Genomic DNA, 18,042 nt, shown 5'->3' on the forward strand with positions numbered 1-18,042 from the left:
ACACATGTGAGATAGCAGTTGAAGCTGGGAAGGGAGGGAGCCCCAGAAAAGGCAAGTGCCAGGGCTGACCTTCAATGTGAGTGGACTCAGAGAGTAGGGAGAGAAACCCAGGTGGAAGGCTGGAGGGGGACAGATGTCACTAAGCAGGTGTGAGAGAGGCAGGCCCTCTAACCCAGAAGACAGGCTTTGGGTAGCAAGGGAAGTGAGAATTATAAGCAATCGAGAGGGATAAATGCTTACATGGGGATTCACAGGACTTGACCTTGCAATGGACACCATTTTCGAAGAGCAGTTTCAAAGAAAAGTAAAGGCAAAGATCACAATAAAAGGACTAAAGACAAATGGAAATAAGTTGGATGTCATTACCAAGGAGGTAGAAAATCTGAGAAGCTTAAGAACATGAAATAATGGAGTAGGTAGCTCAAAGGCACACAAAATGGGAACTGAGGAAAGCCCAGTGAAAATACTTCCATGTTACAAATAAATCTGACTATAGATTATGCTGTGTTTTGGAGTCTAAGGGGAGCCCTATTCATCTCTGCAGAAGAATGAGTGAATGAGGGGTGGGACAAGAGGCTAGGAGATTTGAGGACACTCTTGTGTTAATTCATTCTTGCCTTGCTATAAAGAAATATCTAGACCAGGTGTGGTGGCTCATACCTGCAATCTCAGAACTTTGGGAAGCCAAGGCAAGAGGATCACTTGAGCTCAGAGCTTAAGACCAGCCTCAGCCATGTGGCGAAACCCTGTCCCTGCAAAAAATTAGCTAGGAGTGATGTTGCATGCCTGTAGTCCCAGCTACTCAAGAGGCTAAGGTGGGAGGATCTCCTGAGCCTGGGAGGTCAACGCTGCAGTAAACTGTGGTCATATCACCCCACTCCAGCCTGGGTGACACAGTAAGACCCTGTCTCTAAAAGAAAAAAAAAAAGAAAGAAAAGAAATATCTGAGGCTGGGTAATTTATAAAGAAAAGAGTTTTATTTCAGCTCATGGTTATGCAGGCTGTACAGGAAGATAGTTAACAAGCCAGAGGGATCGGGGAGGTGCCACACTCTTTAAAATAACCAGATCTGCATGAATGCAGAGCAAGAACTCACTCACTACTGCTAGGAGGGCAGCAAGCCATTCATGAAGGGTCTGCTGCCCCCATGATCCAGTCAATCACCTCCCCCCAGGCCTCACCTCCAACACTGACGATTACATATCAACATGAGATTTGGAGAGGACAAGTGTGGAAACCATATCTAATCTCTTCACAGAAATCAGAGGAGGAAAGAAGCACTCTCCAGCATTCCCTTCACCACTGCCTCCAACCCTCGTCTACTAAAAACACTGTGTGATTATTTGGGAGTAGAGATTTTAAAACAGAGGCTCAAACTTTCTGTCCAAAGCCAATGTCAATTAATACAATTTGAATTTTTGGCATTAACAGATATCATTTGGAATTCTACCAAGTTTATTGGGCTTGTTGGAAATTCTCATTCAATTATAAAAACTTACATGAATATACTTTGAAATGATACTGAATAGCCCTCTCTATTCCCCTGTTCTAAACTAGATCGTTCTTCTTTATCTTTTCCATCGTCTTCCACAAATGACTCCCTTTCCCCTCATCAAATCTGTCATTAGGTCCAGTCAGTTCTATGCTCAAAATCCTTCACGGACTGGGCAAGGTGGTGCATGCCTATAATCCCAGCACTTTGGGAGGCCAAAGGAGGCAGATTACTTGAGTTCAAGAGTTGGAGACTAGCCTGGGCCTCATGGCAAAACCCCATCTCTACATAAAATACAAAAATTAGTTGGGCATGATAGTACATACCTGTGGTACCAGCTACTCAGGAGGCCGGGGTGGGAGAATTGCTTGAGCCCAGGAGGTCAATGTTTCAGTGAGTTGAGATGGCACCATTGCATGCCAGCCTGGGTGACAGAGCCAAACCCTGTCTCAAAATCCTTCATATCCACCCCCATTGGCTTCCACTTATTTCAGACTAATAATCCAATTCTGGATTACTGTATAGCCTTTTGCTTTTTCTACTACCACCACTTTCATTTCCCATCAATCCTCCGTAAAGGTGCCAGACAGCCCCAGAGACCCTCAAAATAGTGTGAATCTCACTATCTGCACTCTCTTTCTATCACTTACATGATACAGTCCTGATCCATCAGTAGCTCGTGGAAGGTCTTCTGACATGGCCTGCTCCACTACAAGTTTCTTCTTGCATTTTCAGGATCCAGGCTATTGCACTTGTTGAACCTTCTCAGAAATGTCGTGTCATTTCATGTATTTGTTTCAGGACATGCTGGTTGTCTCTGTCCAGGAGGTTGGCCTTCCCCTACCCCACCGCGATCTCTCACCCCATCCTGATTTCTCCTCACCACTCCGTCCTCACCCCTTTCACCCTATATCCTGATACAAATCTCTGACTTCACAGTCCTTGCACTGAACCAAAATGCAGTGCTCCTTTCAAAAGGCAGCTATTCTGGCTATTACAAGCTATGTCCAGTGCCACCTTCACTAATAGGCAGAGTAGGCACAGTGGCTAGGGCCCACAATACTTTTTTTTTTTTTTTTAAGATAGAGTCTCACTCTGTCACCAGGCGCTAGGCTGGAGTGCAGTGGCACGATCTCGGCTCACTGCAACCTCCGCCTCCCAGGTTCAAGCAAGTCTCCTGCCTCAGCTTCCCGAGTAGCTGGGATTACAGGCGCGTGCCACCAGACCCAGCTAATTTTTGTATTTTTTAATAGAGATGGGGTTTCACCATCTTGGTCAGGATGGTCTCAATTTCTTGACCTCGTGATCTACCCGCCTCGGCCTCCCAAAGTGCTGGGATTACAGGCATGAGCCACCATGCCCGGCCCACAATACTTTTAGGAGTCCATGAAAATGTTTAATTTTACTTAAAATAAGAAGAGAAAAATAACTGTTACGTTCATGTATATGCATGTATATGGCATGCATATGTACACATATATGTATATGTGTGTACATTTATATGTGTATTTTATATATTTACATAATATATAGACACTCTTTTTTTATTTTAATGGAAGAAAGGGTCCATGAAGGCAGAAGTGTTCAGTACCCACTGAAGTCATACTGTGGCCCTTGTTAGATTTGAATTTACTTTTTAAAATTCTGAAAATAAAATCGATTTTGATATATTTTTCAGTAAAAGGGTGCATGTTTGAAAGCAGGCTTAAAAAGATAGCATTTTGTCCTGGTACAGCGGCTCATGCCTGTAATCCTAGCACTTTGGAAGGCCGAGATGCGTGGATGGCTTGAGCCCAGGAGTTCGAGGCCAGCCTGAGCAACATGGCAAGACCCTGTCTCTATTGTTTAGAAAATTAAATTTTAATTTAATTTTTTTTTAGACGGAGTTTTGCTCTTGTTACCAGGCTGGAGTGCAATGGCGCGATCTCGGCTCACTGCGACCTCCGCCTCCTGGGTTCAGGCAATTCTCCTGCCTCAGTCTCCTGAGTAGCTGGGATTACAGGCATGCGTCACCATGCCCAGCTAATTTTTTGTATTTTTAGTAGAGGTGGGGTTTCACCATGTTGACTAGGATGGTTTCGATCTCTTGACCTCATGATCCACCCGCCTCGGCCTCCCAAAGTGCTGGGATTACAGGCGTGAGCCACCGTGCCTGGCCCTAATTTTAATTTTTTAACAAAGGTAGCATTTTAAAATTCTGGAATAATTAATTCAAATTTTTTGTTTTTTTGAGACTGAGTCTTGCTCTTTCGCCCAGGCTGGAGTGCAATGCCGTGATCTTGGTTCACTGCAGCCTCCACCTACCTGGTTCCAGTGATTCTCCTGCCTCAGCCTCCTAAGTAGCTGAGATTACAGGCACATGCCACCAACTTTATATTTTTTTAGTAGAGATAGGGTTTCACCATGTTGGCCAGGTTGGTCTCGAACTTTTGACATCAGGTGATCCACCCACCTTGGCCTCCCAAACTGCTAGGATTACAAGCGTGAGCCACCATGCCTGGCCAATTAATTCAACTTAAATACAATATATGATTATTATTATTATTATTTTTTAGTTTAGAGACAGAAGAAGAGCAACAATATCTCACCTCAAGCTATGTTAACATCTCCACTGATTCATTACAAGGTGGTAAGAAGTATTTGGTTTGGGTCCAAGCAGCAAACGCACTAGGCATGGAGGAGTCACAACAACTGCAAATTCACCTGGATGATATAGGTAAAGAATAAGAACTTCTGTAATGTATTAAATAATAACCAGTTTGTGCTACCCTAATCAAATGAGCTCTAGATGTGAAAGAAGCTCCCGTAAAATTCCTGCAGAGCATGATAAAGGAAACAGAAATTACCCATAATTCTACCTGCCCAAGACAGCTTGGAGATGAGTAGTGCTGCTGCCATTTCGTTGTAAATCCTTCCAGTCTCATTTCTAAATTTGTGTATGTGGCCAGGCGTGGTGGTTCATGCCTGTAATCCCAGCATTTTGGGAGGTTGAGACAGGCGGATAACTTGAGGTCAGGAATTCAAAACCAGCCTGGCCAACATGGTGAAACCCTGTCTCTACTAAAAATACCAAAAAAAAAAAAAATTAGCTGGGCATGGTGGTGGGCACCTGTAGTCCCAGCTACTCTGGAGGCTGAAGCAGGAGAATTGCTTGAACACAGGGAGGCAGAGGTTGCAGTGAGTTGTGATTGCACCACTGCATTCCTGCCTGGGTGACAGAGCAAAACCCATCTCAAAAGAAAAAAAAAAAACTGGTGTATGTGTTTTTTACAAATATTTATTGGAAACTTCTTTTTTTCAAGCATTGTTTTAAAGGCTAGAGTGAATAACATAGACAAGGTACCTCCCCTGAAATAACTTGCAATCTACTAGGGAAGGCAAAAAAAAAAAAAAAACCAAAACAATGATCATGATAAAGTGTGTTGAGTCTTATGCTGTGAAAAGTACAGCATGCTAAAGTCTTATATTCTATATACTTCTTGGGGACTTATGTAGGGGTGTTTTTGTTTGTTTTTATTTTGAAAAGTTTTACAAAATACATAGAAAATTACAGAGAATTATGTAGACCTCTCTATGTTCACCAGCCAGATTATAAATTAATAGTTTTTGTTTCAGATATTTTTAGACCCTGCCTTTTTATACTTACATATTAACAATAAACATTTATTAATTTAATCTGTAGTTTTATTTTTAATGTTTTCTGAATACATTGCAGTTTAATCCCTATTGTTGGAGATTTACAGTATTTTCAGTTTTCAACCATATAAACTATATTGCCATGAACAACTTGTGGCTAAATTGTAGCATAGTTTTTGGTTGTTTCCTTAAGATAAATTCCAAAAAGTATTTACCTTGGGCTTTGTACAACTATGTCCAAGTCCTAAAACCAGAATTCAGACAAATGATACCAGTGTGACTCATCCTCTCTTTGGAGATCCTAGTACCAATGATTCCTGTTATTATAATTACAGATTATTTCAATAAACTAACATTTATTCAGCAGTTTCTTATGTGCTAACTACTTTTTCTTTTTCTTTTTTTGAAGCAGAGTCTCACTCTGTCACCCAGGCTGGAGTGCAGTTGCACGATCTTGGCTCACGGCAACCTCTGCCTCCCGGCTTTAAGCAATTCTCTTTCCTCTGCCTCCCGAATAGCTGGGACTACAGGTGTGTGCCACCACACCTGGCTGATTTTTGTATTTTTAGTAGAGACTGGGCTTTGCCATGTTGGCCAGGCTGGTCTCAAACTCTTGAGCTCAGGCAATCCGCCCACCTCAGCCTCCCAAAGTGCTGAGATTACAGGTGTGAGCCACTGCAAACAGCCAGCTAACTACTTTTTACATACATTATCTAACCCTTATAACAACCCTATTTTGTAGATAAGATTATAATTTATATCTGAGAAAACTGAGGTTTGATGGCATTAAAAAAATTTGAGATCATGAAGGTAGGGAACATCTAATTCCAATATCTTTGACTCCTATCCTCAGTCTTTATGAGAAAAATAAAAGCACATTGCACCGTATCTGACAACTTTTCTGCTGATTAATGTTCTAGGGGGTATGAAGCCTTCACTATGGTACCCCTTTGGGATCACTGACGTCTCCTATTGCAACTAATTATGTCTACCTTTCAACTAACCTCAACTATCTCAACTAATGGTATTGGTGTAAAAATCTGTCCTTATGCTCTGAATATATATATTTTGAGAGAGAGAGAAAGGGGGTCTTACTCTGTCATCCAGGCTAGAATGCAGTAACATGATCACAGCCCACTGCAACCTTGAACTCCTGTGTTCAGGGGATCCTCCTGCCTCAGCCTCTCAGGTACCTGGGACTATAGGCCACATGCCACAGTGCCTGGCTAATTTTCTTAAATCTCTTTTAGAAACAGGGTCTCATTTTGTTGCCTAGGCTTGTCTTGAACTCTTTGGCTCAAGCAGTCTTCCTGCTTTGGCCTCACAAAGTGCTAGGATTTCAGGTCTAAGCCACCATGCCCAGTCTGAATATTGGATCTGGCAGCACATCTGTTGAATATGATGATGGACAGTTACTCCATTTTATTGTATATCCTTGGAGTTACATTTGTCTTGACTATGCTCTATGCATTTCTGTAAATTTACATTTTAAGGTAGAAGGCAGTAATATACCCTTTTCTTATAATAGGTTCCCCTCAATGAATTAATGATGTTTAAAGGCTATCATGTCCAGTATCAGTTTAGCAGTACAATTTTTAGGAACTAAGTTATAATAATAATATTTTTGTTATTATCATTATGATGTTGATATCATTGCATCCATTTATTTAGCACTTCTTGTGTTCCAGACACCTAACATGCACATCACATTTCATTCTGGAAATCAACCATGCATGCTGCTACTGTCCCCATTTTACAGATGAAGAAAGTGATAAACATGTTCAAAGTCACTTTGCTAATAATGAGGAAAGAGAGATTTCATCCCAAATCTGCTGACTTGACATAGTTTACCACCATCCCATCTCCCACCAAGGAAAAAAACCTCATCTGGCCTCTACCTCCAGACTGACTTCTCACACTGCGAACTAGGAGTTTGGAGTTGTTCCTTTTCCTTCTTCTTCTTCTTTCTCTTTCCCTCCTCCTCCTCCTCTTCTACTACCTCCTCCCCCCATTTCGTCTCTATTCTCTTCTTTGCCTTTTCATTATTCCAAAATGTACTAAAAAATTCAGGTTGTAAAATACAGATTAATTGCATAGGAGGCCCCAGCCAACAAAACCACCAGATTATTAACAGATGAGCCGTCTTCATGAGTGACACTTTAAGAATGAGACATTGCAAATTAGATAAATGAACTGTTCGATGCCACTGAGAACAGAAGACTCTCCTGGGAACAATTTCCACATAACAGCTATGGGTTGGGCTTTAATTACGTTAGGGAAGTTATGCTGACTGGTGGGGCAGAGTTAGTAACACAGTAACACTTGCCAAAAAAGCTTATGAGAGAAATGCTTTTAACTTCTTTTGTAGGGAAATAAATTCCAGGACAGAAAGTGTTTGTGCTTTCTGCTTGCTATTTTGAACATTAATTCTCTCCATTACATAAATATGGATAAATATGTATTGGAAAGATGCCAAAATGCTATAATCTGGCTTTTTATTTAAGACGCGTTTCACCATGTTGGTCAGGCTGGTCTTGAACTACCAACCTCAGGTGATCTGCCCGGTTTGGCCTCCAAAGTGCTTGGATTACAAGCATGAGCCACCACGCCCGGCCTATTTTTTCTTTTATCTTTTTTGTAAACCCTTGTGTAGAGGGCTGACTTTCAATGGATCGCAGCGAGGGAGCTGCTCTGCTGCATACGAAACCCCGACCCAGAAGCAGGCTGTCTACGAATTAGCGCCAGATTTCCCACGAACGTGCTTTGCATGATGGGCAAGGGGGTGGCTGCCTTTCCGGCCGCACCCCGTTTCCCAGGACGAGGGGCACTCCGCACCGGACCCCGGTCCCATTTTAATACAAGTAGAATTTAAACATATGACACCTATAATGGAATTGATACTTTTTAAAAATGTAAGATCTGGTGGAAATGTTTGAAACCTAATCAGTAAGAGTAAAAATTCAACATTTGAGTCTTGTGTAACAAACGAAATATTCAAGTATGTATTATATAATAAGTGCCAGCTTGCAAAAATATGAACTCATTCAGACCTAAAGACTTAAATCTGGATTGCATTGACCTGCTTTATGCTGACTCTTACTGTGCTATCTGCACATAAGACTAAACAGATTTCTCATAAGACTAAACAGATTTTTGCTTCCTCCTCAGAATATTTCTTTTCACAAAAGGATCCTTGAATGCTTGTGCTGCCGTAACAGTGGCCAAGCCAAACTCAGAGGCGGGAGACAGGTGGAGGTGGGTGACAGGAGAAGATGGGAAATTTATAGCCTCAGGGTGCCAAAATGGTCCTAAGCAATCTCAGAGCCCCAGGGATCCACTGCCTTAACTCTTGAATCTCTGAATACTGATTCTTTTTTGTGTGTGGGGGGGGTTGGGGGTTGGGCAGTCTTGCTCTGTCGCCCAGGCTGGAGTGCAGTGGCGTGATCTCCGCTCACTGCAACCTCTGCTTCTTGGATTCTAGTGATTTTGGTGCTTCAGCCTCCCAAGTAGCTGGGATTACAGGCATCTGCCACCATGCCCAGCTAATTTTTGTATTTTTGGTAGAAATGGGCGTTTCACTATGTTGGCCAGGCTGGTCTCAAACTCCTGACCTCAAGTGATCTGCCTGCCTTAGCCTCCCCAAAGTATTGGGATTACAGGTGTGAGCCACTGTGCCCAGCCTGAATACTGATTCTTATTACAAGAAGCTTACACTAGCAAAAGGAAATCAGCTATGAAATTCAGATGAGAAAAGTTGAGTATGGTAAGCTTGGTAACTAAATTAAAGCTGCTACTACTTCTATGCCAGGTTTAGCCCCAAAATTTTATTATAGGATTGTGCTACTAGACAGCAAATCGTTAATTTTTATTTTTCTCTGTAAATCATCTATCTTTGCACAGAATTTTAGATAATAGTTATTATAATAAAAGATAATTTTCCTAAAGAATGCTTTATAAACTTAGAATAAATGAAAATAAACTAATTCATAGAAAATGTTAACCTGTAATAGTGGTCTCTAAAATCATACCTACAGGCCCTTGAGTTCTTTGCTAAATAATACTGCTAGCAGGTTTTCTTAGGGGAGAAACGGAAAGTGTTAATGATTCTATTCTGTTCAGACAAAACAAACTTGCAAGTATTTACACAGTTTAGAAACATAGAGATTCCAACTATATTAACCTCCTACTATAACAAAACAGCTAGTAAAATAACCAATCAGAATTTCAGTTTCCCCTTTGAGGGTTATTATAATAGAACATGGCAACAATTTACAAAGCTTTAGAGTCTTATGGATCTGCTTTCTTCAAATCAAAGTTTCAAGGGAGGACAAATTTATTTTAATGGAGAACTAAACAAGTTAGCAATAGATATAAATATTCATATATTTCCCTAGTATACAAGAGAAGGAGAAGATTATTGTGATGGAAGATCTCAATTCAACATCCCTTCCTTCCTTCCTTCTCTCCCTTCTTTCTCTCTTTCTCTCTTTTTCTTTCTTCTTTCTTTTCTCTTTCTTTCTTTCCTCTTTCTTTCTTTCCTCTCTCTCTCTTTCTTTCTTTTTTTTGAGACAGAGTCTCGCACTGTTGCCCAGGCTGGAGTGCAATGGCATGAACTCAATTCACTGTAATCTCTGCCTCCTGGGTTCAAGCGATCCTCCTGCCTCAACCTCCCGAGTAGCTGGGATTACAGGCATGCACCACTATGCCCAGCTAATTTTTTCTATTTTTAGTAGAGATGGGGTTTTGCCATCATGGCCAGGCTGGTCTCAAACTCCTGAACTTAAGTGATCTACCCGCCTTGGCCTCCCAAAGTGCTGAGATTACAGACATGAGCCACCACACCCAGTCTTTTTGTCTTTCTTTCTTTTTTTGAGACAAGCTCTCATTCTGTCCTCCAGGGTGGAGTACAGTGGCACCATCATGGGTCACTGCAAACTTGAACTCCTGGGCTCAAGTGATCCTCCCACCTCAGCCTCCTGAGTAGTTGGAATTACAGGCACAATACCACTACACCTGGCTCAGTTTAACATCTTATCAAATCTGATCATCTGAACTAAATTAGATGCAGTATCATCTCTCCCTCAGCAGATGCAGGGAGGAGGGAATAGCTCCTTTTTCTCACTTTTATACTCTCTTGTTAATAAGGCTAGGCTCTGGAATTTTATTAGTTAGGATTATAAGGGAGTAGAGGGTGGGGGAAAGACAGGACTATTAGAGTTCAGTTTTTTTTAAGTGGGGAAGGGGCTAAATACAATTTTCCTTAACAGCAGTTTTCTTCTGTATAACAGATGAGCAAATAAGAAAATGTTCATTAATTGTTCATTAGATCATGATTTTTTTTTTTTTTTTTTTTTTTACTGTGAGTTTTCACATGTCTATATATTGATGAAAAGATGCCAATTTCTCCCTAGGCAAGTTTTAAACAGCCAGGTCTTTTTTTTTTTCCCTAGTGATACCTTCTGCATCCATCATTTCCAAGGCTGAGACTACAAATGCTACAGTGCCCAAGACCATAATTTATTGGTATAGTCAAACAACAATTGAAAAGGTTTCCTGTGAAATGAGATACAAGGCTACAACAAACCAAACTTGGAATGTAAGGTCAACTTTCATTATTCTTTAGCATGTGAGTTAATGATTTAAAAGAAAGGCCAACCATCAGTGGTTACAGTGGACTTATTACGTCTATTTTACATGTTTTTAATCTGACTGTTTGCATGATATTCAAGCCACTTTAGTTTTTGTTTCATATAGTAGTTTTCAACTTTTATTTTAGATTCAGGGGCACATGTGCAAGTTTGTTACCTAGGTATATTGCGTGATGCTGAGGTTTAGGGTACGATTGATCCTGTCACCCAGGTGCTGAGCATAGTTACCAATAATTAGTTTTTCAGCCCTTGATATCCTCCCATTCTCCTCACTCTAGTAGTCCCCAGTGTCTGTTGTTACCCTTTTTAAGTCCATGAGTACTTGATATGGTTTAGCTGTGTCCCCACCAAATCTCAGCTTGATGGTATCTCCCAGAATTCCCACGTGTTATGGGAGGGACCCAGGGGGAGGTAATTGAATCACGGAGGCCAGGCTTCCCCATCCTATTCTCGTGATAGTGAGTAAGTCTCACGAGATTTGATGGGTTTATCAGGGGTTTCTGCTTTTACTTCTTCCTTATTTCTCTTGTCGCCACCATTTAAGAAGTGCCTTTCGCCTCCCACCATGATTCTGAGGCTTCCCCAGGCATACGGAACTGTAAGTCCAGTTGAACCTCTTTTTCCTCCTAGTCTCCAGTATGTCTTTATCAGCAGCGCGAAACAGACTAATACAGTATCCAGTGTTTAGCTCCCACTCATAAGTGAGAACTATATGGTATCTGAGTTTTTGTTCTTGTGTTATTTCGCTTAGGAAAACCACTCTAGCCTTAATAATGATTATTGTATGCTTCCAAACAGAGAGCTGTTTCCTGAAAAGATTCACTTGCCTTTTGTAAGTTGCTAAATAGACAGATCTCCAAATAAGAGGAATCCAATTAGCTACTTGTAATTCAGTGTCTTCTAGGGTGAAATTTATATCAGTGATCATGGATTAAAAAATTTAAGTATTCTATTCTGAAATTTGACAAGCATCCAGCGAAATAAAAATTGTTCAGAAGGGAGAACTAAGATTTATGAATGTTTCTTTTTAAGTGAAAAGTATACAATTCAGAGTGTAATATTACCAGTATAGACCTGAGTTTTAGGTGAGCTTAAAGATGATAAGCTAAGTAATGATGAGTTTTAAAAAGTGAACGTCTAGAGAAACAAACAAACCATCCTTAAATGCCAGGGGTAAATTATCTAATGTCTTAGAAAAGGCATAGCTGCAAGGTTCATTAAAGTCACATCACATAACAGCACCTGGGGACAATATAATAAAAACTCAGTAATTTTAACTGTGGAGGAATACTAATCTGATTTAGGAAGAAGTTCCAAATTTGATATATTTGAAAAGAAATGCCATTTTATTATTTTTAAGTATAATAAACTCCCAGTTAGTTCAAATAATTAAGAAATAGAGTTTCTGGCCTTTTTTTCTTTTTTAGAGATAGGTAATCACTTCATCACCCAGGCTGAAGTTCAGTGGTGCAATCATAGGTCACTGCAGCCACGCACTCTTGGGCTCAAATGATCCTCCTACCTTAGCCTCCCAAGGTGCTGGAACTATAGGCACTCACCACTATGCCTGGCTAATTTATTTTTATTTTTTGTAGGGTCTTGCCATGTTGCCCAGGCTGGTCTTGAACTAGCCTCAAGCAATCCTCCCCCAAGCTTTCTCATCAGCCTCCCAAAGTGCAAGGATTACAGGCAAGAGCCACAGCACCTGGCCTGGCTTTTCCTAACGAGCAGTTATGCATCAGCTATGAAATTACCAGTTTTCAGAGAGTTAAATAATATATATTTAATACTGAAACATACATTAAACGTAACTTAATTTTTCTTTGGTGCTAAGCATGATTCCAAATCCTTCTACTGTTTAAGACTTATTCTGAGTTATTAATTTTGCTATAGAGTAATATATCTTAAAAGTATCAAAAATATACTAATTTTATTATATACCCTAAAAATTACTCGTTAAAAATAAATTCCTTATGTCAACTTGCTTACCTTTGTACATTCAAATCATAAATGTGAACTTTATGGTCGTTTGCATTACACTTAAATGGGATCCATGTTTTGCATTATTTGATCAATATACAAGTGAAGATTCTGCTGAATTCCTTTTGCATGTGCAGAATTTAGATACGTTTCAAAACAACACAAATAAAATTCTCAATTTTTAGATTCTGAATTAATGGAGTTTTATTCTAATAAGACACCTGGGGTCCTTTGTATAGTATCACAGTCATAGAATGATATTAAAGAACACTGAGTTCCTTACCCTGGGTGCAGTGGCTCATGCCTGTAATCCCAGCACTTTGGGAGACTGAGGAGGGAGGAACACCTGAGTTCAGGGGTTCAAGACCAGCCTGGCCAACATGGTGAAACCCTGTCTCTACTGAAAATACAAAAACCTTAGCTGAGTGTGGTGTGCGCACCTGTAATCCCAGCTACTCAGGAGGTTGAGGCAGGAGAATTGCTTGAACCTGGGAAGCGGAGGTTGCAGCGTGCCAAGATCGCACCACTGCATTCCAGCCTGGGTGACAGAGCGAGACTTTGTCTCCCCCAACCTCCCCCCCAAAAAAAACTCTCTTACTTCATGTAAATAGGAATATGTAATAGACTAGAAAAATATTTACAAAATAGAAAGTAACTATATTATCAGTGTCTCTGAAGAAGTTTTCAGAAGCCAACTGTTTTCTGGGTGAAACTCTTGTTCTCTGCTCCCTCTGGTGGTGCTACATAGGCCATCTTGGTAACAGGTACATTTGAGCTCACTTTTCAAAACCTTCCCTTTATCAGAAGTGGCAAATGGAGCTGAAAGCATAGTTATCTTATACAATCATTCTGAAAATCCTTTGGGATAGGTAGTATTAGCTCCATTATATAAATAGGGAAATAGAGTTTGAAAGAGGTCAAGCCAGATTTTTTTGAACTTACACCATCAGTAACTAAGTGCCTCTCACAGACTCTACATCACTTTAAAGACCAGATAAATATTTAGAAAATGAAAAGACAGATTTCAATCCAAAGCCAGGTTTTGTCTCCTCCACCATGATTTTTTTAAAATGTTTTTTTAAACTCATGACTCCCTCAGTCAATCTACCATGCTTCTTTTAAACCCAACCACTAACACAGAAAAGGTGAATTACCATTTCTATCTGGATTGCTCAAGTCAAGTCACTATAGCCAGAATGAAGTTTTGTTTACATTTGCTACTGTCGATTTCATCTGGGTCACGCATGAAGTGTTGTCTTTGCCTCTCTGTGGGAAGACAGGAAAGTCAGAGTCAAGAGGAGTGGGAGGATACCAAAGATTACGGATCTCTTCTTCCACTTCAGCTCCGTGGTGGCACTGCCTCCATCAGATATTGCTGGAGGTGGGGGGTTTACTTCAAAGTGGCAGGAAAGCCTTGTGACTAACAGGCTCTAGAGTTCAAAGCCTGGCTCTGCTACTTTCTAGTCATGCAATCTTTTTTTTCTTTTTCTTTTTTTTCTTTTGAGATAAGGTCTTGCTCTGCCACCCAGGCTGGAATGCAGTGATGCGATCTCAGCTCACTTGCAACCTTGATCTCCTGGACACAAGCAATCCTCCTGCCTCAGGTTCCAAGTAGCTGGGACCACAGGAAAGTGACACCATGCCCAGCTAATTTTTTTTTTTAATTTTGTCAAGATAGGGTGTGCCGTGTTTCCCAGGCTGGTCTCAAGGTCTCAAACTCCTGAGCTCAAGCAACTGTCCCGCCTCAGCCTCCCAAAGTGCTCAAAGTGCTGGTATTACAGGCATGAGCCACTGCTCCTGGTCAAGTCATGCAATGTTTTTTGGTTTTTTTTTGTTTTTTAAGACAGAGTCTCTGTGTGTCACCCAGGCTGGAGTGCAGTGGTGTGATCTTGGCTCACTGTAACCTCCTCTTACCAGGTTCAAGCGATTCTCATGACTCAGCCTCCCTAATAGCTGGGATTACAGGTGCCCACCACCATGCCTGGCTAACTTTTGTATTTTTAGTAGAGATGGGGTTTCACCATGTTGGCCAGGCTGAACTCGAGCTTCTGACCTCAGGTGATCTGCCCGCCTCAGCCTCCCAAAAGTGCTGGGATTACAGGTGTGAGCCACTGTACCCAGCCTAGTCGTGCAATGTTGAGCAAGTTTCTTCTCTTCTCTGTCCCTCATTATTCTCATATATAACATGGGGATAGGATAAGCACTTACCTCACATAGTTGTTGGGGAAAGGGGATCCAATGATGTAAGAAGTTAACTAGGAGCCTGGAATAGAGTAGTTGTTCACTAAATGCTAGCTAATAATGTTACTCTCTAGCCTCTGGGGAGCCATGCAGCGGGGATGGTAGAGCAAAGGAATCCACCTGAACCTTACAGCTTTGAGGGTGCTTTTCAGCCCCTTTAGCTAAGGTATACGCAGACTGTGAGGTACCTAAGGGAATTGGGCTGATGAGGCGAGGAGAATATGTGCCACACAGCAGTCCCTGTTTCAGGCAATGATGGATGGCATATGTGATGGTGGTACCATAAGATTATCATGCAGCTGACATATTTCTGTCACCTAGTGATATATATTACAATCACCTGTAGGATTCACTACAGTAACATGCTTTATAGATTTGTAGCCTAGAAGCAATAGGCTACACCATATAGCCTAGGTGTGTAGTAGGCTATACCACCTAGGTTTGTGTAATTACAATCTGTGATGTTCGTACAATGGCAAAATCGCTTAACGATGCATTTCTCATAATGTATCCCTGTCATTAAGTGACACATGACTGTATTTATCTCTTGAGAGATGGTTCCAGGTCAAAGCTTCAGATTTTGTCTCTGGAGACAAAACGACCTCTTGGAGAACATTTACAAACATGCTTCCACCTCATTTACCTCTCTCTCCCTTCTGAATTCCCTAGCAGTCTAGCTTAGACCAGGTTGGAATATATAAAGATTTTAGTAAAGGCTCAGAAACAGCAAAAAGAAAATAAATCTCAGCTGAGAGTGGTGGCACAAGCCTATATTCAGCTACCTGAGAGACTGAGGCATGAAGGTCACTTGAGCCGGGGGTTTGAGGCTGTAGTGCCCTATGATCGCACCTGGGAATAGACACTGTGTGGCAGCCTGGACAATACAGGGAGACCCCCATCTCTATAAAAAGAAAGAAAGAAGATCAGCATCTCAGAGAAAAACCACCTACTATATAATCTTGATTACAAAATATAACTACCTTTTCAAAATTGGTTTGAAACCTGTCTTTTCATTTTCTAAATATCTATTGAGTCCCTAAAGTGATGTAGAGTCTGTGAGAGGCACTTAGTTACTGACGGTGTAAGTTCAAAAAAATCCGGCTTGACCTCTTTCAACTCTATTTCCCTATCTATATAATGGAGCTAATGCTACCTATCACAAAGGATTGTTATGAAGACTGTATGAGATAACAAATATTCTTTCAGCTCCATTTGCCCCTTCTGATAAAGGGAAGGTTTTGAAAAGTGAGCTCAAAGGTACCTGCTACCAAGACGGCCTTCGTAGCACCATCAGGGGGAGCAGAGAACAAGAGTTTCACCCAGAAAACAGTTAGCTTCTGAAAACGTATTCAGAGACACTGGTAATAGAATTCCTTTCTATTTTCTAAACATTTTTCTAGTCTATTACATACTCCTATTTACATGAAATAAGAGGGATTGGTTATCGGCTATCAACTGCTACAATAATGTATAACAAACTGCCACAAACACTGGAGTGACATACAGCAATAAACATTTATTTCTCACTGTCAGTGGGGTCCAGCTGGTCTAGGTTGAGCTTAGCTGGGATTGGGCATGTGTTTGCAGTTCAGCTGGCTCACTCTTATGTCTTTGCATGAGCTCTTCTCTACATGTCTCTAGGTCCTCTTTCTGCCATCAACAGGCTAGCCTGGGTATGTCCTTATGGTGATGGCAGATGGCAAGAACACCTAAGCCCAATCTCTCCAGCATCTTTCAATTCTCTGCTTATATCAAGCTCACTGATGTCAGTTGCCTCAAAGCAAGCCACATGGACAGACCAGAGCCCGAATGGGAGGATATTCAAAGTTACCTGGTAAAGGGCAAGGACACAGGACAGGGAAATGACCTGGGTATTATTGCAATCCACTTCAAAATGTAATGAAGGCTCTCTCCCTGCTGCTGGAACTGGTTCGTGTGAGGAGAGGAAGATGGTAGCATCTTGCCAAACAACAAAGGCCAAGAGCCTTGGCCATCTTCATCCTACTCTAGCATTTGACGCTGTTGACCACCTTGTCCTGAAAATGTCTCTCCTCTCGGTTTTCCCATTTCAAGAATTTCTTAGTCTTCTATCAATGTTTCTGGCTGCCCTTTCCTCTATAAATTATTTTTTCTGCCAATTCCCTCAACACTGACATTCCCTTCATACCTACCACCTTACTCCCCTCTCTTTCTTTCTCCTTTCACCTACTCCCAAGGCCTCAGCTACACCTGTATGTAGGCTAGAACTTGGAGCCCTCCCAACTCCCATGAAAGTCAGACCTACATTTCTAGCGATTTGTTGGTATCTTTATGGACTGTCTCCCAGGTCCCTCAAATTCAGTTCAGAGCTCCCAGTTGCCAACAGCAATCCACACCTACTTCCTATACTCTATTTCAGGGGCATTTGCTACATTGTATATACTTGCCTGTTTACACTTCTATTTCTCTACCCTTTAACTATAAACTCATGGAAGGCAAGGATGTGCCATGATTATTTTTTGCATCTCCTTTGATTTTCATAATGTCAAGTTCATGTAGATAATATTTTGAAACATTAGCTGTTACTATTATTATTTGTCTTTAATGGTGTCCAACTTTAGTGACAGAGGCAGGGAAATCTTAGCTACATGTTCAAGTAAGTGGATTATTGGTGACTCATTTCTTTAATTAAGCTAGCACAGGGTCTCAGCAAACTTTTTATTCAAGGGATGAATGGTAAACATTTTAGGCTTTGCAGAACGTAAGATTTCTGTATCAATGACTCAACTCTGTGTTTGTAGCATGAAAGCAGTCATAGAAAATTATGTAAATGAATGGGCATAGTCTGTTCCAATAAAATTTCATTTTTGGACACTGAAATTTGAATTTCACATAATTTCCATGCATTATGAAGTCATCTTTTAAAATTTTTCTTTCAACCATTTAAAAATGAGAAAACCATTTTTAGGCTGCACAAAACCAAGTATTTATTCTTTTCCTGGAAGGGCTGACGGAACAGCATACAGATAGCAAAGACAAATCCTTGGCTTTGGCATTCCAAGTCTG

At 40.9% G+C, this 18,042-nt stretch overlaps 1 protein-coding gene across 6 annotated transcripts in view; it reads left to right on the forward strand.

Moving 5' to 3' along the window:
• The window catches only part of IL23R (interleukin 23 receptor), a 195,734-nt gene that overhangs the window by 140,271 nt on the left and 37,421 nt on the right, over nt 1-18,042 (forward strand). For all 6 annotated transcript variants that reach the window (XM_064372486.1, XM_064372482.1, XM_064372487.1 and 3 more), the window contains 2 exons: nt 4,048-4,208; nt 10,579-10,724. In XM_064372486.1, the coding sequence (XP_064228556.1) occupies nt 4,048-4,208; nt 10,579-10,724 (307 nt within the window). The remainder of the gene's footprint in view (nt 1-4,047; nt 4,209-10,578; nt 10,725-18,042) is intronic.

Source organism: Aotus nancymaae, unplaced genomic scaffold (assembly GCF_030222135.1).
Source record: "Aotus nancymaae isolate 86718 unplaced genomic scaffold, 86718_ANA_hifiasm-v0.15.2.pri h1tg000007l, whole genome shotgun sequence".
NCBI classification, from domain to species: domain Eukaryota; kingdom Metazoa; phylum Chordata; class Mammalia; order Primates; family Aotidae; genus Aotus; species Aotus nancymaae.